General features: G+C 36.0%; 1 protein-coding gene across 2 annotated transcripts in view; it reads left to right on the forward strand.

Annotated features, from left to right (window-relative positions):
- The window catches only part of DHX29 (DExH-box helicase 29), a 45,661-nt gene extending 22,089 nt beyond the window's left edge, over window positions 1-23,572 (forward strand). For both annotated transcript variants that reach the window (XM_068990446.1, XM_068990447.1), the window contains exons 12-27: window positions 926-1,069; window positions 5,489-5,665; window positions 7,011-7,151; window positions 8,147-8,291; window positions 8,419-8,536; window positions 9,159-9,243; window positions 10,622-10,710; window positions 11,667-11,795; window positions 11,885-11,960; window positions 12,634-12,858; window positions 13,939-14,075; window positions 14,477-14,570; window positions 18,510-18,812; window positions 19,529-19,660; window positions 21,151-21,247; window positions 23,335-23,572. In XM_068990446.1, the coding sequence (XP_068846547.1) occupies window positions 926-1,069; window positions 5,489-5,665; window positions 7,011-7,151; window positions 8,147-8,291; window positions 8,419-8,536; window positions 9,159-9,243; window positions 10,622-10,710; window positions 11,667-11,795; window positions 11,885-11,960; window positions 12,634-12,858; window positions 13,939-14,075; window positions 14,477-14,570; window positions 18,510-18,812; window positions 19,529-19,660; window positions 21,151-21,247; window positions 23,335-23,387 (2,145 nt within the window). In that variant the 3' untranslated portion in view covers window positions 23,388-23,572. The remainder of the gene's footprint in view (window positions 1-925; window positions 1,070-5,488; window positions 5,666-7,010; window positions 7,152-8,146; window positions 8,292-8,418; window positions 8,537-9,158; window positions 9,244-10,621; window positions 10,711-11,666; window positions 11,796-11,884; window positions 11,961-12,633; window positions 12,859-13,938; window positions 14,076-14,476; window positions 14,571-18,509; window positions 18,813-19,528; window positions 19,661-21,150; window positions 21,248-23,334) is intronic.
- Window positions 23,573-24,022: the final 450 nt, after the last annotated feature.

Consider the following 24,022-nt stretch of genomic DNA (forward strand, 5'->3'; position numbering starts at 1 on the left):
CTGAATGATTTTCATTAGCTCAATGAACAGAAGCAAAAAAACAATATCGAAGACAATATGAGAATATTTTCAAATCCTGTATATAAAAACAATAGAAAAAAGAACTTAAAATACCTGTTGTCCTGTGTTTGGGGATAAAAGTGTACACAAAACTGGCCAAACCTTAACCAGAGTGACTGCAAAATGTAGGAATTCATAAAATTGGTTTAGAACCAAATATAATGAATTCCAAGTTCATGTAGTTCAATTTAATTATGCTTTGAATTGTTCTTTCTAGATAGGGTACTTAACATTTTTGTCTATCTTTAAGTTAGATAACCCTTCATTAAAATTTTATGTGGCAATTTTTCTGGACTGTCTCATGACATGTAAGGGGACAAAGGGCACAATTTCTGTCTTATAAGGAATTTAAATAAAGGGGATGACAGACATGTTTACAAACAGCAGAGGAATGACTGAAGGAGTATGAAAGAAAATGTGATGGAAATAGAAGTGACTTCAGGATTCTCATCAGGCACCACTGGTTTTTAATGGTTGCAGCTCCTATGAGATCTTGATAGAAGAGTAGACAAGTTGTAGGAGCAGATCTAAAATTCTGTTCCTGAGCACCTCAGTATTTTGCTCCAAGATAATTTCATAAGAAATTGATTAAATCTGTTAATATTTCCATAATCATATTAATGGTACTCAGAGCAGGAGAACAGCTTTTTGTTTCAAAATTCTGAAAATTTTCCTTGTTTAAATTGCCAGAACAAATTTTATAGTTTGGTATAATTGAAAACATAGGAAAGTAATAAATGGCACTAAACAGATTTACTTAGACTGCTCCATATAGGAGCAGGACCAGCACCTGTACTTCAGTCTCTAAAGCTTTTTTCCCCACATCATTTGTGAGAATCCAATCTTGGCTATGTTTTCCCTTCAGAATTCTTTGTGTGGATATCAGATCCGGATGGAGTCTCGCGCTAGTGAATCTACCAGGTTACTCTATTGTACAACAGGGGTTTTGCTAAGAAAACTTCAAGAAGATGGTCTCCTAACAAATGTGTCTCATGTTATTGTAGATGAGGTGAGTAGATTCTATTGTTGTATGTTCAGGAAATGACTCTAAACATTTTTGTGTTAAAAAGATGTTACTTCTAATACTAGCTAACATTTTCTTCATTTTTACTAAATGCCAAGTACTTTACATGTAATTAGTTAATTTCCTCTAACAAACAAGTCTCATGCTAATTGACTTATTTAACAAATACACTATAACATTTGCTGTATGCAAGGGGCTATTCTAAGGACTTCATATATACAACTTCATTTAATCCTTCCAGCGATCCTTCACTTAATCAAAAGAAGTAGATATTATTATCCCTATTTTATAGTTGAGGAAACTGAGGCACACAGAGGTTATATAGCTTACTCAAGTTCATACAGTCAATAAGTTCTGCAACTAGGGGTTCAAGCCTAGGGAAGCCAGCTGCAGACATTTCTTATCAGTTAATGTATGTTAAACTGATTTGCTTTGTACATAATTTTTTGAAGAAATTATATATATAGCATTTTAGTTATTTAAAATTTTTTTTCAATTTTCCCTGATGTAAAGTTTTTATGAATTTAATTGACCAAGTTCAGAAGGCATTAGTGAAAGTTCAATCATTCTTTGATTTTTAATTAATAGATTTAATTAACTATAGATTACTGGGTTATTTTCCTCCTTTTGGTTAGTATTTGAAGTATAAAGAGATATAAAAATGAAAATAAAAATTATCTGTAGTCTCATGATTCAGAAAAAAATTAATGTTGCCTTTTGTGCATTTATAAATGTATTTTTTTATAGTTTGTATGTATATTCACTTTATAATTCTTCACATCATTAGTCTGCAAAAATATCATTTTAATAGCTTTATAGAAGTATGTTATTTGGATATCCCATAATTTATTTAACCATTTTCCTGTTGTTGTACTAGTTAGGTTAAGATGTTTTTAAATACAATATTTTGGTAATAGGTAAGTGATAGAAATTCAAGAGAAAGAAAGAGGATGTATGGCAGCTTGATTGAGCATGCCCATGGGTAACTGCTCCTGGCAGTGATGGGTGGGGACTAGGGTGTGACAGTTGTAGCCATGTTTGTTAATACCTGGATTATATCAGTATCATATATATTTTAAGAATCAACTTAAAATGCTAATTTGTCTGTCTATAGTGATAAATTTTTTCTGCTAGGTAAGATGAAATATTTGCATCAGCCAGTAGTTTTTCTGGGAACTCCAAATTATTAAAACACTGTGTATGTGTGAGTCACTCAGTTGTGTCCAACTCTTTGAGACCCTATGAGCTGTAGCCCGCCAGGCTCCTCTGTCCATGGAATTTTCCAGGCCAGAATACTGGAGTGAGTTGCCATTCCCTTCTACAGGAGATCTTCCCAATCCAGAGATCGAATCCAGGTCTCCCTCATTGCAGGCAGATTCTTTACTGTCTGAATCACCAGGGAAGTTTGTTTAGTAAATATGTATCAGAATGAATCCTAATTTAAAAGTTAGACCAACTTCAGGGAGCTGTTCTTTGATGGTTTTGTATTATTAATAGCAGTCTGTAGACCTGATTTACTGAATTGTGCTTCAGTGTGATACTCTCAGCCTCTTACTGAACAGTACAGTAAGAGTAAGAGAAAACCCAGTGAAATTCATCATCATGTTAAATATGATGAAAGAGATGCTGGGACAGAGTTCATTATATGATACAGGAGCTTCTTTACGAAGGTGCTTAGGATGATACTCTGACTTTATTACTAGGAATAGTTGGTGTGATTTGTTTCAGTTTATGGTCAGTGTGAGAGTTATGCAACTTTTCCTCTGGCAGCTGTTATGTTTACAGCCAATCTTTTTGCCCACCTCTCTCAAATGGACTTAATAAAGTATATATCTTTATTAGCTATATTTTATGTCTTATCCTCATTTTAAATTTTCTTTTTTAAAAAATCAATATTTGGGGACTTTGCTGGCGCTGCAGTGATTAAGACTCCATGCTTCCACTGCAGGGACACAGGTTCAATCCCTGCTTGAGGAAATAAGATCCCACATGCAGAGCAGTGCAGCAAAAAATAAATTTTAAAAATTGATACCTGTATAAATTATCATCTATTTGAGGAGGTTCCCCAGATCTGTTTCACCTATCAGAAAATATTTCTCTCAAGCTTCAGATAATATCCTGGTCAAGCCAGTAAAGTAAAAACATCCAAAATTATTCCTTCTAAAAAAAAAAAAAATTATTCCTTCTTTCTTGCATATCCTTTAAATCAGTTCACCTGGACTTTGTTGATTTTTTTGAATACTTCTCTCACATTCATATACTTCTCCCCATATTTACTGGTATTGCCCTCATATATGCTACCATTATCTTATTTAATTACTTAATAAGCTTCTAATTAAACTGCCTACTTTCAGTTTTGCTCTCTTCTACATTCTTCACATTATAGCTGCTGCTACTGCTGCTAAGTCACTTCAGTCGTGTCCGACTCTGTGCGAACCCATAGACGGCAGCCCAACAGGCTCCCCTGTCCCTGGGATCCTCCAGGCAAGAACACTGGAGTGGGTTGCCATTTCCTTCTCCAGTGCGTGAAAGTGAAGTCGCTCAGTCGTGTCTGACTCTTCGCGACCCCATGGACTGCAGCCTACCAGGCTCCTCCATGCATGGGATTTTCCAGGCAAGAGTACCAGAGTGGGGTGCCATTGCCTTCTCCGTCACATTAGAGCTAGAGTTACCTTTTTTAAAACAAAGTTCAGACCACATGATTCCCCTACTTTAAAATACCTTACTCACTACCCTGACTCATTAGAATAAAGTCTCAGCTTCTTAACAGGGTTTACGAGACCTCATATGAACAGATAACTGAGCACCTCACCCTCTGTGTCTCTTTCCCATTCCTCATCTCATGCTCAAGGCATTATTTTTGTTTCATCATTTCTTGAAATGTAATATGATCCCACTGTCCTCCATGATTTTGCACAAGTTATGGCCCATGACCACCTTATCTCCCTTTACCATACTGTTCTTTCCTCCTTTTTTAAAAACTCATTTCAGTTCTCAACATAGATGTCAATTCCCTCTTAGTAGCCTTCCTGACCACCTGAATTAGCTACCTCTTGCTGTACAACAGGAGCTAATACAACATTGTAAATCAACTATAACTTCAATAAAAGTATATAAAAACCAAAAAAGAATATTAGACTGAAAAAAAAACAAAATAGCTGCCCTTCATACGTAATTTCAAGCCATCCTCTACAGAATCCTCTTATAAGGCTATAAACTGAAATGAAGACTATCAGTCATTATTCCCCAGTACCTAGCACAATGCTGAGTACTATTTGTTGATCTCTGACAGCCAATCACTCTATGAAATTTGTATTATTTGTTTTATAGAAGAAGAAATAGGCCCAGGGATATTTGAATAACTTTCCTAAAGTCATATTTTAATTGATCAAGCCAGGAAGAATTAAGCCTAAGCAAGCAATTCCAGAGTCTGAACATTTAACCACTATTGCCTCCCTTCCACGCAAAATGATCAAACCTGTTTTAATTTTTGTTGACCAAACCTGTTTTAATTTTTGTTATCTCAATGTATTCTATCTTTTGTATGCTCCTTTAAATCTCAAGAAATAAAATGAGGTAGAAATAAATCCAGTACAGCAAAGTTCAATATAGACTAGTACATCCAGCAGATACTAAGTTCTGACAATGTCCCATGTTGTAATGCTCTATAGCAAGTTTACAGTGCTCATCCCTAAAATGCATGTGTTCGAAAAGCATAAAACCCATTTTCTTAGGCAGTTGATAGAACTGGTCAGATTCATACTAAAAAAATTCCCCCTTTGCAGAAAAGTGTATAAACAATCTGTCTTGTTGCAGTTTTGTGTCTATTCAATTATATATTAGCGGCAGAGCTTTTAAGCATTACACTGGCTTGAAATTTGGGAGATACTTTAACCTTACCAGCTGAACAGTTACAGACTATCTCCTAAGGTAGAGTCTTAATATCATAGCTAATCTATTTCATTATATGCTGATTTTTACTGACTTCAGTTTTAAAGAGGGTGACTTTATTTTCAGTTTGGAAGATCTACCTCATTTGAAACACAGCTTCTCTCACCTTCTCTGTGTATTGACTGTATGTAAATATTGATTAACTTTTAGTAGATTTGAAGGTCTGATTGTTTTAACTTCTTACTAGACCTTCTTATGTAAGGGCTTCCCTGGTGGCTCAGATGTTAAAGAATCTGCCTGCAATGCAGGAGACCTGAGTATGATCCTTTGGTTGGAAAGATTCCCTGGAGAAGGAAATGGCAACCCTTCCAGTATTTTTGCCTGGAGAATTCCATGGACAGAGGAGCCTGGTGGGCTATAGCCCATGGGGTTGCAAAGAGTTGAACACGACTGAGCGAATGACACACACAGACCTTATATATGACCGTTTTTTTTTTATTCCTTTTATACTAGGTTCATGAGAGAAGTGTCCAGTCAGACTTCCTACTAATTATCTTGAAGGAAATTTTACAGAAACGTTCTGATTTACATTTGATTCTCATGAGTGCCACTGTAGACAGTGAAAAGTTTTCTACCTATTTCACACACTGCCCTATTCTGAGAATTTCAGGAAGAAGTTATCCTGTTGAGGTAAGTTTTTTTAATAACGCCTATGTAAACAGAAACTACATTCCCACCAGTGAGTGTTCCCAGAAGATAGGCCCTTAAGTTTGCTGCTGCTGCTGCTGCTAAGTCGCTTCATTCGTGTCTGACTCTGTGCAGCCCCACAAACGGCAGCCCATCAGGCTCCCCCGTCCCTGGGATCCTCCAGGCAAGAACCCTGGAGTGGGTTGCCACTTCCTTCTCCAATGCATGAAAGTGAAAAGTGAAAGGGAAGTCGCTCAGTCGTGTCCAACTCTTAGCGACCCCATGGACTGCAGCCTACCAGGCTCCTCTGTCCATGGGATTTTCCAGGCAAGAGTACTGGAGTGGGTTGCCATTGTCTTCTCCCCCTTAAGTCTGAGCCTAGAACTATTCCTAAGGTAATGCAAGCCAAAAGAGGACCTGGAGCTGGCCTTGGGAATCAGATAGCTGAGCTGCCTTGACTAAGCGTGGGTGGACTGGAAAGAGGATTGTGCTGAATGACATACCTCAGAGGTACACAGCATAAAACACAGTTCTATAGCAAAGCCAAATCTACATCCAGATTGGGGTCACTGCCTAACAATAAGGAACTGCTTTTCCACCCATGTGGAAGTTGGATATGAGAGTTGGAGTATAAAGAAGGCTCCAAAGAATTGATGATTTTGAACGGTGGTGTTGGAGAAGACTCTTGAGAGTCCCTTGGACTGCAAGGAGATCCAACCAGTCCATCCTAAAGGAAATCAGTCCTGAATATTAATTGGAAGGACTGATGCTGAAGCTGAAATTCCAACACTTTGTCCACCTGATGTGAAGAACTGACTCATTTGAAAAGACCCTGATGCTGGGTAAGACTGAAGGTGGGAGGAGAATGGGACAACAGAGGATGAGATGGTTGGATGGCATCACCGACTCAAGGGACATGAGTTTGAGTAAGCTTCAGGAGTTGGTGATGGACAGGGAATTCTGGCATACTGCAGTCCATGGGATCACAAAGAGTTGGATGCGGCTGAACTGAACTTTCCACCCATCCCTCAAATTGAGGGGGATTTGTCTTTGACGCTTTCTTCTGTTCTTAATGTTTGCCCTTTTGGTTCAGCTGATAAAGAATCTTTAAATTGATTTTCACATGTAAAAACTATACACCATAATCTACTTTGTCCTGGAACTACATAGGGACAGATCCATCTATATCAGGGAAGTTCTTCACTCCCAAATGCAGAAAAAAATTTTTTTCGTAATATTGTAATTAGCATGTGGTAACATTCAGGAAGCTAGCAATCCCTTGTCTCTTTAAGATGATATTTACTGAAATGAATTTGAGCTCACTCTTTATATGCCTTCATCTGGGCAGGTTTTTCATCTTGAAGATATAATAGAGGAAACAGGCTTTGTACTGGAGAAAGACTCAGAATATTGTCAGAAATTTCTGGAGGAGGAAGAAGAAATAACCATTAATGTTACAACCAAAGCAGGGGGAATAAAAAAGTATCAGGTAAGAAAAAAACATTTTAAAAGACATCTGATGAGGATATCCAAGGCACACACTACTGTAAGAGTTTTAAAGTCATGTGGCTGGCACAGTGCATTCAAATACATTTTGTTAGAGGAATAACAGATATGATTATGAGCAAATTTTAAAGATCATTTCTTTAATCTTTGTTTTACTGACTCTTTTACTGTTTTACTTACTCTTTGGTTTATGATATTTGCTTTATCTCAACACCTTAAATAGACTGGGGCAGGCCCACAGCCTAGATCCCTGCCACTGGTTTTCTTAGGAGCCTTTGTGCTGGCATGAGCCATCCAGGGAAGCACAGTTCTTCATAGAGAGTTAGTTTAGTTTGAATGACATAATTTTAGGAATATCACAAAAGCTATGCTATCCTGCATTTTGACCAGTGGTACTATTTACATATTTTCACTGTATCTACATTATTTCATTCATCTAACGGACAGATTTACAGTTCGTTTATCTTTTAAGTAAGCAGATAAATCAAGGAAGCAAAAACTAAAATCTTTTCTTAAAACTCTAGAAACAGAGATTAGAAACTAAAGAAAGACTTCAAAAAATTAATGGTAGTATTTCAAAGGAGATGGTTGGAACTCAGCAACCAAAGTAGAATCTAGAATGAATGAGGCAGGTGTAAATTACTTAATAAAGTTATCACGACCTGTTGGCCTGCCTGCTTTTCAGTTGCCATGGAACAATGCAGCCATTATTCTGTTTTTCTTCATTTCTTTAAGTGTTTACATGCCAAGATTAAAAAGTTTTGCTGTTCTTAAGGGGGCTGGATGAAATTAATAGGGTAGAGATGAAATTTTATCATACTTTAATACTGTTAAAAATTGTATTCTTGCTATATTTTAATGAAATAATGGTGACAGTGAGAAAAATATAGAGTTAAATAAATGCAAGTAGCTCATTTTTTCCTTCTTTGTCTTTACTTCATATTTTTGTTTAAGTTTTTCTGATTATGTTTCTTTTAGGAATACATCCCAGTTCAGACTGGAACAAGTGCTGATTTAAATCCATTTTACCAAAAGTATAGCAGTCGCACTCAGCATGCTATTCTCTACATGAATCCTCATAAAATCAACCTGGACCTCATTTTGGAACTTCTTATATATTTAGGTATGTACCTATTTCTAATGTGTCTCCATTTGTTTTGATAAAACTTTTCTACTAACTGGAGATGTTTTATTAATATTTTATATGCTATTTCTTATTTTTGAATATTGTATCTTTCAAAAAATTTCAGACAGAAGTCCTCAGTTCAAAAATGTTGAAGGAGCAGTACTGATCTTTTTACCAGGCCTTGCTCATATTCAACAGTTGTATGATCTCTTATCAACTGACAGAAGATTTTTTTCAGAACGGTAACTACAGATCTTCATTATATTCCTGGTAGTTTTAGAATAGAGCAGCGTTTTGTACATTAAAATTCTTGATCAGAGCTTTCAGAGTCTTTTCACTTTTAGTTAAAATTGTCCATGACAAAGCAATTCTTATTTTAACTTTCTGTTATAGCATTTTATCTACTAAAAATTTTAGGTACTTTTTCTACATTTGTTTTATTTTCTTAATATGATTTAGCAGAGGGAAACTTGTAGTTAAGAATAAGATGGTAACTCCCCTCCCCATGGGATGGTGCGAAACCCCAACGGGATGGTGCGAAACCCCAACAGCATTGCAGTTTATCATCCATACAGACTGAATTAGCTCTTTACTGTGTCTGTTTTGATATAGTTTATTACTGCTGTTATCATTATCACTTTGGCATCAGAATATGTTTTTTTTTATTCTTTAAACCCTACATTCATATAATTTATATTAAATTTTTTCTCATCAATGAGTATATATATTATTCTCAGAACTTTTTGTGTGTTTAAAATTTTTCATAATTTTTAAATTGCTTCCTATTTGCAAATAAATTTTGTTATTCTTTGCAGTGTCTTCTAAAGAGAAACTCTTGCTAAGAACTATGATTTTAACTTTCAGATATAAAGTGATAGCTCTGCATTCTATTCTTTCAACTCAAGATCAAGCTGCAGCATTCACAGTTCCTCCTCAAGGAGTCAGGAAGGTAAAACTCAGTATATCAAATTTATATGTGATCCACCTGAGAACAGTTCATGAAAATGACTATCATCGAAGACAGTTATTAAGTGCCTTAGAGCACATGGCAGACTCTAGATGCTCTGCAGTCTAATATCATCAAAAGTGAACCAAATGTTAAACTTCAATTTATATTATGTTAGGTGTTTATATTATGTGTTATCAATAACTTTAGAGGAGTGGTAGTTTAAAAACATGGCATTATTGTTACTTTTGAGAAGAAAAAGTCACTACTCTTCCTTCAAGAAGAGAACACAAAGGATGTTTGATGTCAGAAGCTACTTGAATCCTGGGAGGATTCTTTTTTTGTTCTCTATAGTCTATTCATCTCTGATCATTTTTGCAACACAGAGAACATTAGGTTAGGAAAAAATCTTAAGGTATTTTCATTGTCTCCTCTGTTCAGGATTCTGAATGAAGAGTTACTTGGCAAAAAAAGTTTCTCAGATTCTTGTCCCGAAGCTGCTGCCATGTCTGTGGCCTTTGGCAACCTACTCAGCCTTACTTTCTCATCTTTAAAAGGGGTTGAGTTAAATTTATGATTTTCTAACTGCTCTGAAAAATGCAGGGGTTCATAGGTTATGCTCTGATCTGTAACATTTGGGCATCTCTGGAAGATTTTGTCTGAAGAAAAGAATTCCACCACGTCTAAACACTTTGATCACCTAGGTCCTATCTAAGTCTTAATAATCTGGGTTCTCTTTCCTAGGATGAAGGATAAGAAAAGCAAGCATTCAGTATTCAGATAGAGTGATAACATAGTGAACTGACCTAGAGTTTCCTAAATGTTTCACCTCCAAAGACTCAACAGAAGAAAAAAAAACACACACAAGAAGATGGGCTATTCAGCCATCACCATTAAGAATTTTTGAGCTAGAAAGGGACCTAAGAAATCATGTATTTCTACCTCCTAATTTGAGACCAGGGAAGTAAAATAACTTGCCCAGGTCACAAAGCTAATAAGTAGCAGAGCCAGGGCAACAACCCACCAGTTCTTCTTACTAAAGAAAGTGTTCCCTAATAATTGTAAAGTTTCTGCTGAGCAGTCTCCATTCTCTGACCCACTTTCCCGTTCTATGTGTATCATTTTTAAGATGACTGACTAGAATTAAGGGACTAACAGTATTTCTGTTGGAATAAGAATCTGTGAGTTTAATTAATAAGCTGAGGTAATAAAATTAATTAGAGCAAATTTAAGTTACACAGTAATAGCAATTAGATTGTGAATTTTTATAAAGAATAATTGAAATTCACTTTTTAAAATGCATTGGCTAAACTAAAGAATTTGTAAGTGATGGCACATTGCTGAAGGTTGTTACCTAAATGTTTTGGCTTTGTGTTTTCAGATTGTTTTGGCAACAAATATTGCAGAGACAGGTATCACTATTCCAGATGTTGTATTTGTGATTGATACTGGAAGAACGAAAGAAAATAAGTAAGTTTGCATTTTCCTCCCAAATCAAAACATTTTTAACCTGAAAAGGGCTTGGGACTCTTGAATTGTTAGGAGACATCACAGAACCATTCAAGTCAGTACATATACTGCCAAAACAAGCACTAGATCTCAGAATCATATGGGGAACATCTCAAATGTCCTAATTATGTCCAAAACAAAAGGTCTCAGAGAAGCTGTAGGGAAGTTTAAAATGTCTGAGAGTAAACGTCAAAATTCATGTCATCGGTTTTCCCATAAGTAATATCAGTGTACTGCTCCTGATAGGAAAGTGCTGAGAAAATGTTCAGACTTAAATTCTTATCAGTTAGTTTGTAAAATAAATTGTTTTACAAACGCATTATTTGTGGGATTATAAAAAAGCATGGGTTTTAGAATCAGAGTTAGATTATAAATCTCTGATCTATAATCTTGAGCAAGTAATATGACATCAGTTATAATCATCAGTATTCTCCTCATATGTAAGTGGGAAAATTAAAATTTCATAAATTGAAAGTACATAGTACAGTAACTGGCGCATAGTAGATAACTTTAACTGTTAAATAAATTTAACTTTAACAGATTATTGCTTTATAAATGTTTTGATGTTCATATTTAACAAATAAGGGAGACCATCTTCGTGGTCTATTCTAATCTATATACATTGTTCCTAATCTTAGAAAACTTTAGCAATATTTGGAAATGAGTGTGACTGTCCAGTACAAAATAGACTCCTGATTTTTTTTAACTGTACCTTTAGAGGAAGTGTTTTCGGGGTTGAACTGTATTTTGTGAAAGGTGCTTTGAATTGTGATGTTCACAGCAGAATTTCTCACTTTTTCAAAGAATTCTTACTGCATAATTAATCTTCAACTTTAGAATCAAATACTTCCAGTGTTTTTTTAGATTTTGATTTAAGTCAGTTATCTACATATTATCTCCTAAAACATTGTTTCTAGGTACCATGAGAGCAGTCAGATGAGTTCTTTGGTCGAGACATTTGTCAGCAAAGCCAGTGCTCTGCAGCGCCAGGGGAGAGCTGGGCGGGTCAGAGATGGCTTCTGTTTCCGCATGTACACAAGAGAAAGGTATGGCATAGGCTGGAGATTAAAAACACACAAACCAGCATGGCATTGCTGATAATATGTGTTTAGGATTATTTTACCTTATTTTTCAGATTTGAAGGCTTTATGGATTATTCTGTCCCTGAAATCTTGCGCGTGCCTTTGGAGGAATTATGTCTTCATATTATGGTAATCCCAGGGGAATTTAGATGAACTTTTGTTCTCCACCCCTTTCTTAGAAAAAAGAAAAAGAAGACCTAAACTAATCTTACCTACTGTTGCACTAGATTTTCAAGTATTTTATTTACTCTGCTCTAATAAACTCCCCCTTCCCTCATATTTTGTAAGTAACCCACTGTGCTTTAAATCTGCCATAGGCACTCATACTTTAAGAAATTAAAATACAGACTCATAGCCCAGACCACTAGTTCTCAACTGGGGATGATACTGCTTACCAGGGAAAGCCTGGAATGTCAGGAGACTTTAGTTGTCAGAACTGTGGGGAGAGGGAGACCATGCTGTGGACATCTAGTGGGTCGAAACCAGGGATGCTACTAAACACTCTGCAGTGAACAGCATAGTCCCCTAAAACAAAGAATTATCTGGGCCCACTAACAATAGAGCTGGACTTGAAAAGTCCTGACCTAGCCCAAAGGCTTCCTGGTATGAAAGATCTATAATATCCTTCAGTTCTTAGATTTTTTGGTTCTATAAAAATCAGGAATGAAGAAACTAAAAATATGCAACTGGAAAAATCTCTTTGCTTAAAATTTTACTTAAATTTAGTTCCAGTTTGACCATCTTTTTTTTTTTTTTAATTTTTTCTGATCACATCCGAATTTATCACTTTTTCAATCTGCAGAAATGCAATCTTGGTTCTCCTGAAGATTTCCTCTCTAAAGCTTTAGATCCTCCTCAACTTCAAGTAATCAGCAATGCAATGAATTTACTCCGAAAAATTGGAGCTTGTGAACTAAATGAGCCTAAACTGACTCCACTGGGCCAACACCTTGCAGCTCTGCCTGTGAATGTCAAGATTGGCAAGATGCTTATTTTTGGCGCCATTTTTGGCTGCCTGGATCCAGTGGTAAGACAAGCAACACTGCTGCTTCTTCACTGTAAATAGCATTTTGGTTGGGGAGGTATTAAGTTGGGAAAATTTTTTTTGGCTAAATAGGTTGTCTGTACTAACATTAAAGCCAGGAAATCTGAATGCTTAATGAGAATTTTTAAATATTTAACTTTTTATATTTATATACAAGAAAATATCTTCACCCATATGCTCTTGTGTATTGTAGGTATTATTTTGTAAAAGGGTTTTGGCTTGTAGACTTCTGCTATCAAACATCCCACTTTTTTATATATATATATAGTAGATGATTCATATAGTAGATGGATTCATTGAGAGTTTTGAACTCCACACTTCAGAATCAAAACTTCCTTCCCTTTTTCTGGGTTTTCTCTGAGCTAGCAATTACCAGCAATTCTGTTTTCTCAAATTATCTCAGAATTAACAAACTTTCTGCCTCTCTCTGAATCTCTTGCCTGCTTTGCCATTCCAACTTTATCAAGTTGTAGCCTTTTCTGGGACTACAAATAAGCCTGTTTGAAATCAAAATGGGGAGAGTATGACTTAGTCTAGTCTTTTTTTTTTCTAGTATCAGAAATATATACCAGAATTGTGTTGAGTCCAAGAAATACCTACTGCCATGATAGTTGATCTGAAAAGCTGCAGCAACAACAAATGGGTTGTTATATAGTCCAAATTATGTAAGAATTATTTAAGGAGCATTGCAGGCAATGGAAATTCAGACTCAGAGTCAAAATCTCTGATCTGTGATTAAGGAATTTCTTTTAACTGTGTGATAGACTATCAGTCTCTTGCACAAATACTCATTTTTTAAAATCCCTGATTTTGTTGGTATTACTTGCCTGTCTCACAAAGATGATATAAAAGTAAGTGATAGATTTTTTAAATTCCATAAATGAAACTAAAAGTAACTAATTAAAATGAAAATGCTAGCTATTATAGAACACAATAAATTCAAAAGAAGAAGCATGCAACTTGAAAGTGCAGTTGTTTTATGATTTGCTTTCTATTACAATACAAATCAGCTTTCAGTGTATACCTCTTTAAGGTTGAATTTTTTTGTTTATTTATGGTTAGGCAACATTAGCTGCAGTTATGACAGAGAAGTCTCCTTTTACCACACCAATTGGTCGAAAAGATGAAGCAGATCTTGCAAAATCAGCCTTGGCCATGGCAGATTCAGATCATCTGACGATCTACAATGCATACCTGGGGTAAAGAAATAATCTGGGTTTTGTCAATAGGTCAAACCTGAGGGTATTTACTATTTAAAAAATTTATCTTTGACTTTTATTAAAAAGATACATTAAAGGTTTAAATTAATATTAGTTACTTCATCTGTATAATTATTTAAGAGATTTGTGTTTTTATAATCCTAAAGTTTAAGAACAATGTACTTTGTTTTACTATGTGTCTATTACCTTATATTTGAAGTTATTAATGTACTGTTATACATAAGCAAAAAATACCTATATTGTAGTTGAAATTGGCTAGCTCTTAAAACAGGCAAGGCCCTTCCTCGTTTTATATGATTATAATATAATTAAAGCTATGGTTAGTACCTCTGAAAGTGAGAGCTTGGAAACATTAAACTTTGGTCATTTTTCTTTCATAGGTGGAAAAAAGCACGGCAGGAAGGAGGCTATCGTTCTGAAATAGCATATTGCCGGAAGAACTTTCTTAATAGAACATCACTGTTAACCCTAGAGGTAAGTCTTAATGCAGCTGACTTAATTTAGGGTCATATGGTGGACCAGTGGGATTATTTTGGGAAAAGAAATGCCTAGGATAGTGCTTGACACATAGTAAGTGTTTAATAAACATTTGCTGAATTAATAAATTTGTGATTTTTTTGTTTTGTTTACCACAACAGGTAACCTGTATTACACGGTGATTCAGAATAGTATTTAACAGGGACTTCCTTGGCTGTTCAGTGGTTAAGACTCCGTGCTTCCAAAATAGTGTTTAACAATCATAGTATATTCAGGAAGTGGTCAAAGATGCAACATGATTTCATAGAAATAACACTAGTTTGGGAATTAGGATAGTTGTCTATTCAACAGCTCAAGCTTGGAGAAGGTTTAGTCTCAGTTTCTCATTTTAAAAAAAATGAAATTGAATTGGGGATATGCTACAGTTTTTCTCAAATCTGAAAATCAGTTGTTATTTTGAATTATTATGGAAATTTTCAACTATACATAAAAGTGACAATAGTATAGTGAACTCCTGTGTACTCATTTCTCACTTCCATAATTATCAACATGTGCTCACTCTTGTTTACTAATACTCCCCTTAATCCACTGTCTGCCCTCTAGATTATCTTGAAGCAAATCCCAGATGTCAGGTTGTTATATACCTCTGAAGTATAGGACTCGTTTTTTTCTTTAGCATTATCATGCCTCAAAAAATAATTCCTTTATATCATCAACTATACAGTATGTAAATACCCCTGATTTTTCATAATTTTTTTTTTTACAGCTAGTTCAAATCATGATCCACACAAGGTCCACACATTAAAATTGGTTGATATGTCTCAAGTGTAGTGCAACTTTAAAGGGAAATGGTGTTTAGAGCAGACGTGCTATAAAAGCATTCAGAAAATAAACTTACCTCTCACATAATTCCCCTATCCTGTGCTCATATTTTAAAAGGTTGTCTGGCTCGGGTTCAAGATATGGAGAGATAAGCAACACTCCTTTGTCTGCACTCCACTTCCTCCAGACCTTCAAGTTGCCTCCCACTCCCTTCCTTCTGTCAGCCTTGTCTTCACCTCCCCTAGGCTACAGGGTTTTCAGTTCTTTACCAGTCTTGTGGTATTACAGCAACTGTCTGTCTGATTTTTCTTCTCCTGGAATTGAAGTCCCTTAAGTCCCAAACCAGAAAACTCAAGGAAATCCTAAATGTAAACTTCATCTTTTAATCACTTGTATCCTATCTACTTTAAAAATGCTCATACTCGTGAGACAGCAAAAGAGACACAGATGTAAAGAACAGACTTTTGGACTCTGTGGGAGAAGGCAAGGGTGGGATGATTTGAGAGAATAGCACTGAAACACGTATATTATCATATGTGAAATAGATCGACAGTCCAGGTTCGATGCATGAGACAGGGTGCTCAGGGCTGGTGCACTGGGATGACCTTTAGGGATGGGACGGGGAGGGAGGTGGGAGGGAGGGTCAGGATGGGGAACACATGTACACCCATGGCTGATTCATATGAATGTATGGCAAAAACCACCACAATATTGTAAAGTAATTCAGTTCAGTTCAGTCGCTCAGTCGTGTCTGACTCTACGACCCCATGAACTGCAGCACGCCAGGCCTCCCTGTCCATCACCAACTCCCAGAGTCCACCCAAACCCATGTAAAGTAATTAGCCTCCAATTTAAAAAAAAAAAAGGCAAAAAAATAAATAAAATTGGATTTTTTTAAAAAAGTGCTAATCCTCCCTATGGTATTTTAGCTGATTGGCATTACTAAAGGTAGAAAAAGATTTTAAGCAACAAGTTTAGATGGTTGCCATTAATAAACATTGTCAGAGTTCTTTAGGAAATTGTTTCCCAGAGACAAGAGAAGAAGGTTCTTGCAGTCTAGGATCAGAGTCCTCTGTAATTCTTCCTCAGTGTCTCTATGTGACCATCCTTTCTGAGTAAACCTGTTGAAAGCAGAGCTACTGTTAAAGTAGATACACTGGATGAAAATGTGTTCAGGCACATTTTTATTGCTTTCACATATTAGACATTCGTAGGTTAATTCAAGTATGGTTGATTTATAATATAATATTTTAGGCATACAGCACAGTGTTTCAGTATTTTTCTAGATTATACTCCGTTAGAAGTGATTATCAAATACTGACTATAATTCCCTGTGATGTACAATATATCCTAGTGGCCTGTTTTATACAGACTTGTGTGTGCCTCTTAATTCCATATCCCTATCCTGCTCCTCCCCCTTTCCCTTCCTCCAATGGTAGCCACTTCTTTGTTCTCTATATCTGTGAGTCTGTTTCTGTTTTGCTGTATACATTTGTTTATTTTAGATTCCACAGTTAAGTGATATCATACAGTATTTGTCTTTCTCTGCCTTATTTCACTAAGCATACTGTTTAGTCCATCAACATTGCTGCAAATGGCAGGGTTTTTTTTTTCTTTTTTTCACCTTTATTAAAGTTTTATTATATATTTATGGAACTTGAGGAATAGTAATATATTAAGACATTTCTTCAAAGTATTGGCTGTGTTAAACTTGAAAATAAACTGATACATTAATGAAATGCCTAATCTAAAGAGTTTGCTAAACTAATAAAGTATTATTCAAAGAATAATGCACAAGGACTTCCCTGGCGGTCCAGTGGCCGGCATTCTGTGCTTCCAATGGATTTGATCCCTGGTCAGGGAACTAACGGAGAAGGCAATGGCACCCCACTCCAGTGCTCTTGCTTGGAAAACCCCTGGACGGAGGAGCCTGGAAGGCTGCAGTCCATGGGGTCACTGAGGGTCAGACAGGACTGAGCGACTTCACTTTCACTTTTCACTTTCATGCATTGGAGAAGGAAATGGCAATCCACTCCAGTACTCTTGCCTGGAGAATCCCAGGGACGGGGGAGCCTGGTGGGCTCCCATCTATGGGTCACACAGAGTCGGACACGACTGAAGTGACTTAGCAGTAGCAGCAGCAGGGAACTAAGATCCCACATTCCATGAGATGTGGCCAAAAAAATTAAAAAACCAAAACAAGAACGCACAGAGGTATATACTTCATGCTGCTGGTTTTACTTAGTAATATGATGGATTAGGAAAATATTTGACAAATGTTAATATTTATAATAAGGTTAGAAATGAAACATTTTAGCATGCTAAATTCGGTAAGTTTTTTTAATTGGCATGTAGTTGGTTTATAATATTAATTTCAGGTATATACATAGTGATTCACAAATTTTAAAGATTGTAGTCCATTATAGTTAACTACAGAATATTGGGTTTTATTGGGTATATTCCATGTGCTGGCAACATATCCTTGTAACTTAATTATTTTACACATAGTAGATTGTACCTCTCAGCCACCTACCCCTACCTTGCCCCTCCTTCCCTCTCCCTACTGGTAGCCACTAATGTGTTCTCTATGTTTGTGTTTCTTTTTTGTGTTATATTCACTAATTTTATTTTTGTTTAGAGTCCACATATAAATGATAACATATAGTATTTTTCTTTGTCTGTCTGACTTATTTCACTTAGCATAATGCCTTCCAGGTCCATCCACTTTGTAGCAAAAGGCAAAAATTCATTCTTTTTTGTGCTGAATAATATCCCATTGTGTGTGTGTGTGTGTGTGTGTGTGTGTGTGTGTGTGTGTGTGTGTGTATTATCATCTTTCTCCATTTGTCTGTTGATGGACATTTGGGTTTCTTCCATGTCTTGGCTATTGTAAACATCTATGAACATTGGAGTTCATGTATCTTTTTGAATTAGTCTTCTCATTTTTTTCTGGATTTATGCCCGGGAGTGAGATTGCTAGATCATGTGGTAATTCTTTTTAGCTTTTTGGAATCCTGTCCATTTTGATAGGAAACAGTAATACAAAGTACAAGGTTGTTTGGCAGCTTCTTTAAATTGATTATGATTGTGTCTCTTTTTAACAAACCAATCTAGGATGTAAAGCAGGAGTTAATCAAGTTGGTTAAAGCAGCAGGATTTTTATCATCCACAACTTCTAATAGCTTTGAAGGAAACAGAGCCACGCAGACCCTTTCCTTCCAAGAAATTGCCCTTCTTAAAGCTGTACTTACTGCTGGACTGTATGACAACGTGGGGAAGATAATCTATACGAAATCAGTTGATATTACAGAAAAATTGGCTTGCATTGTGGAGACAGCCCAAGGCAAAGCACAAGTACATCCATCCTCAGTAAATCGAGATTTGCAGATTTATGGATGGCTTTTATACCAGGAGAAGGTAAAGTGCTCATTCTCTAATTCCAGTATTCGGGACATTATTCTAGAAGTAACTGAGCTATTCATGTTTGTTCATATTTGAAATCAAGATGTTCATGGTTTCTCAACAAAAATATAAACATGTCTGTTTTCCACATCTCCAAATAAGGGGAATATGGAATGGGATAGAACTAAACATGATGTTACAACAGTCTGAGACACAATGCAACCTAAGATAACTTAATAGCAAATGTTTGTAGATTAAAACAGTCAACCTTTTGAATCATAGCTCATTAAATTAATAAAGATCCATGATTTCAAGCATTGGCTTGAATAACTCCCAGCTTATCAGCAAACTTAAACATGTAAAACAAGACAAATTCCTGACTAATGGTCATTGCTGAACCTTGCTGTAGAAACCAGACACTTTGAAACTTAATTTTATCTTTCCACTAATTATTTAACAGTATTAGCATAATACTGCTTATTCATACTTTATGTTCAAGGTATACAATTCAGCCTTACGATTAATGTTTGAAATCCTTTTAATAGTATAAATACACAGGTGGTGACTGTGATTATTATAAAAGAGATTGTACAACATAATGTAGACATGTAGCTTTATAAAACAGTTTAAAATAGTAGCAGATTATAGAAAAATGCTTACATGAAACAGACAGTGAATTTTTTATTTTTTTAGGCTGTTAAGTGTGGTTGTTGTTTTTTTTTTTAATACAGATACGATATGCCCGAGTGTATTTGAGGGAAACTACCCTAATAACCCCTTTTCCAGTTTTACTCTTTGGTGGTGATATAGAAGTTCAGCACCGGGAACGCCTTATCTCTGTTGATGGCTGGATCTATTTTCAGGTACATGCCTCAACTGATCTTAAAATGTTACTGCCAGTACCATTGAGGTAGATTTTTTTTTTAATTTTATTGGAGTTTGCGTAATTTCTTCCTATGGTTTGACTTAAATAGAAGATGTCCGTATTTTATCTTGCCTGTATGGTTTTAAATCTGTTTAGTTTTAAAATCAAACTGTATTCCTAATTGCATATTACATTTGTTGTCAGTAATAATGATTTGCCATGTGGTGGACTTCAGTAGTTACCTTTACATGGATCATCCTAATTTAATACCCTAACAACCTTGTTAGATGATTTTCTATTGACAAGGCACTTAAGCTGAGTGAGAGTTAAATAGCTTACATGGATTGTTAATGGAAGAACAAGGTTTAAACCTAGATCCTCAAACTTGTGCTCCTTCTGCTATATCATGCCACCTATAAAAAGACACAAATTCATTTAATTCATACTGTTAAAATTCTCCTCTGGAAAAATTAGACCAACCAGTGCTACCAACAGTAAGTTTATTTCTCTGTAACTTATCAACATTGACCACTTTAAGCAACTCTAATACATTCTGCTCTGATATACCATGATAGCTGTTTGTCTAAGACTGGAGATGTAAATTTTAAGGGCAGTTTTAAAAATACGTGCACTTCTCACAAAGAGGGGGAGATGGTAACAGTGTTCTATAACTGTATTGTAGTGATGGCTGTAGAACTCTATAAGTGCATTAAAAATCATTGAGTTGTACACAGTGAGTACATTTTTATGATATTATTTCTCAGTAAAGCTATTTTAAAAATTCCATTTTAAAACCTGTAGCCCTCTTTCTTCCTCTTTCGGGGACGATATCTAGAGGCATTCAGGATGGTCCAGCCTCTAACAAAACCAGGCTGTGCCGAATCCCTGGTAATGGAATTGTTTACCTTTATACCAAGAAGGTGGGGAAAGCACCAGAATCCACATGTGGGCTGTGCTCAGGCTGACCTCAAGGAGTTCATGCTGTGAGACCTAAAGTTCTTATGAGGTTGTCTAAAATGAAAAAACACAATCAGCTGGGCCTATGACGTTTCCATGTGTGCTAAATGTGTCCACGACAGAACAAGCATGCTTTCCTTATTGAGGAGCAGAAAATCATTGTGAAAATGTTGAAAGCACAAGCACAGAGTCAGAAAGCTAAAATAAAAAATGAAGCATTTTTGAGCAATAAAATCAAAAAGCACAAAAACGAAACTGTAGTCTTCACTCCCATAGAGTTGATACAAGAGAAGAAAATAATTGCACAATGGTTGCTTTATTCTGGAAAGAGGTATCAAGTTTATGAGTACTTAATAAGGAAATTGAAGTTTATGTCTCTTAGCTGCAGAAGGTAATTTATTTTTCCCATCACATTTTATATTTAAGTCAGTATGTGTTAAAGCACATTGTAAGGCATATATGCTTACCTTGATTTTTTTAAACGCATTCATGCTCCCTGGGATTAACGTTCAATTTGTCATCTCTCAACAGGCACCTGTTAAAATAGCTGTCATTTTCAAGCAGCTACGAGTTCTCATTGATTCTGTTTTAAGAAAAAAACTTGAAAACCCTAAGATGTCTCTTGAAAGTAAGTGTTTGACTCTAAGAAAGAGAAACTTTCTCTGAGGTTCTCAATATGTTTTCTCTACCAGTCTCCCAGATGTAGAGCTGTTAGTCTGTAATCCTTCAACAGAAATCTGCAGTGGACACCTGAGTTGCCACTTAGTCTGCTGTGTGCTTTGCTGTGCTTAGTTACTCAGTCGTGTCCAACTCTGCGACCCCGTGGACTGTAACCCACCAGGTTGCTCTGTCCATGGGGATTCTGCAGGCAAGAATATTGGAGTGGGTTGCCATGCCCTCCTCCAGGGTAGTCTGGTATAGTGTTTCCCAGACTTGCCAAATCATCATCTGTAACACTTCCCCTGTACTACCAGCCCCATTTTTAAATGCAATTATTTTTAATAAACTAGGTTGTTCTTCTGGTAGAATTTCTTACCTTTAGGATTTGGGCAGTTGCATCTTCATGCTTTAATTTAATGTTTCTCTGTTCCCTATATTTTCTGCAAACCTGGGTTTGATCCCTTGGTCGGGAAGATCCCCTGGAGAAGGGCATGGCAGCCCACTCCAGTCGTCTTGCCTGGAGAATTCCACAGATAGAGGAGCCTAGTGGGCTACAGTCCATGGGGTCACAAAGAGTTGGACGTGACTGAGCAACTAACATACATACACATTCTCTATATTTCCTGAAAACTAGTAGTTATAGCTAATGACTTGATTAGAATCTGGTTTTTAGGAAAAGAATATTTTTTGGTTGGTGCTGTATCCTTCCCATTGCATCACATCAGTTTGATTTTCTTGTTTTTAATGATAAGAATTGATCAATTTGTTCGATGTGATTCTATTTAACAAATATCCCAATTAATTCTAGTAGGTAGGCAAGTTGGGGAGCTACTGGTCTAGTGCTACTGCCCTGAAGTCTCATACTTTGTGTTAATTTCCATAACTGAAGGTGAATGAATAAGCACTTAACTGTTAGTTTTCCTGAACTGCTGGAAACTTAAATCAGGTCTTGACATATTAAGAGAAGTGGGCTCTTCTCTTGAGGAACTCTGTATACTACAACACAGCCTAAAACAAACAAAAAATACATTATATTAAGGACAGGTTGAACCTCAACTTTTAAATTAAAAAAAATCAATTTTAAAATGCTCTCAATGTTTCTCTTTGCCATAACAGGAAAAGTGGAACCTGCCCTCTGATGAGGCATGTATTTTTGACTTCAGGGAGGATGAAGTACCTTAGTGTCCTCTCTTTCTGGACTTTAGAGTAAGAGAAGTTGGGATCTAAGGGACACCAAGCTTTTGAAAAAGAAATAACTGAAGTTGGTCTTTTATTTTCTTTTACTATACTGTTCTCAGACTAAAAATCATAGTTCTTTCTAGACCTGTCATGTTCACCTTGCAGCCAGTGAACTTTCTTCCCTCACTCCTTTTTTTTAATGCTACTATAGCCTCCAAGAGCCTGAGTGTCAGGCCATGGGCCCAGTTATCAAAATTCTCCATTCCAGTCATTGAAACATAGACCATTTTCTTATTGAAGTGTCTAATAAGATAAGAATTTCAGTCTTGGGAGTCCTGATAATTACAACTATTCAGAAAGTAGTTATGAAGTCACAATATCAGGCCAACTGATTAAAAGCAGAGGCAGCTGTTAAAACCTCTAACAAATAATGTAGCCCCTATTTAGTCTGTTTGTCCAGTTAATTGGTATTTGATTCCTTTGTTGTGTAGAGAGGTCTGTCACTGTGCCATCCACACTTCTCGTAGAGCACTTCCCTGGTAAATTTTTTTATTTCCTTTGAACTAAACATGGAAAAACAGATAAAGAGTGCTTTATTCCTTGCCCATACTGTTGGCATCCTGGCTAATTCTGAAGTACATGGATGAGTCAAAAAGTAGACTTGAGCTAGGTGAAAAAGGAAATTTACTGTCTGAATAGAATTTTTAAGAAATAATAGAGGCATCTCTAGTTTTGTAAGTGAATATTGCTGGTGTTAACTCTGTATTCTAATTTAAAAGAATCTTTTAATGAAGTATACCTGTGGTTTACATGTGTATACACTGAAAAATTAGTCAGTGCTGAATTTATTCATTGGTTTTTTCTTCTTCCATCCAGATGACAAGATTCTCCAGATCATTACCGAATTGATAAAAACAGAGAATAATTGAAACTGCAATTCATGATCAGCTGCTTTGAAGAGAGTCATGAAATGATGTGAAAATGGACCATCCCATTAAGTATTTCAGTACTTAAAATGTTGGTACTAGTCCTAATGTAAAGGTGGTGGAAAAAAGCACATACTTTAAACATGTGTAATTTTCTAATTTCTTTTTAATGATAGCTATTCTCAGTGTATTTGCCACTACATTTACAATAAATTCTTTGGTACCATCCATGTGGTATTCATCATCATGTGCCTCACAGGCAAAGCCTGTGTCTGTAGTATCGTAACTTACTACTGTGATTCCCTGTGTGCGCACCTCATCCTCTTATCAGTCCTTGATGTCTAGAGAGTTCAAACCTTCTTGAGGAGGAAAAGGTCTAAAGGTCTTTCTCCCAGAGGAGAAAATGAGCTCCAAAACCAGTTGTAATTAAATTTTCACAAAAACATACAACTTCAGTTATTTAATACTTGATAGGAAAAGTCAAAATCTAAATAAGGTATACATTATTAATAGATGCCATCTGTATCAGTAGCATTCACTAAAGCACAAAGACAGAGTACTGTAGGAGCATAGGCAGCAATGGATAACGCTGCTATCAACCCGGGGTGATACCATTTGCACCATTTTCCTCAGTCATA

The sequence above is a fragment of the Capricornis sumatraensis genome, chromosome 18 (assembly GCF_032405125.1).
Source record: "Capricornis sumatraensis isolate serow.1 chromosome 18, serow.2, whole genome shotgun sequence".
NCBI classification, from domain to species: Eukaryota; Metazoa; Chordata; class Mammalia; order Artiodactyla; family Bovidae; genus Capricornis; species Capricornis sumatraensis.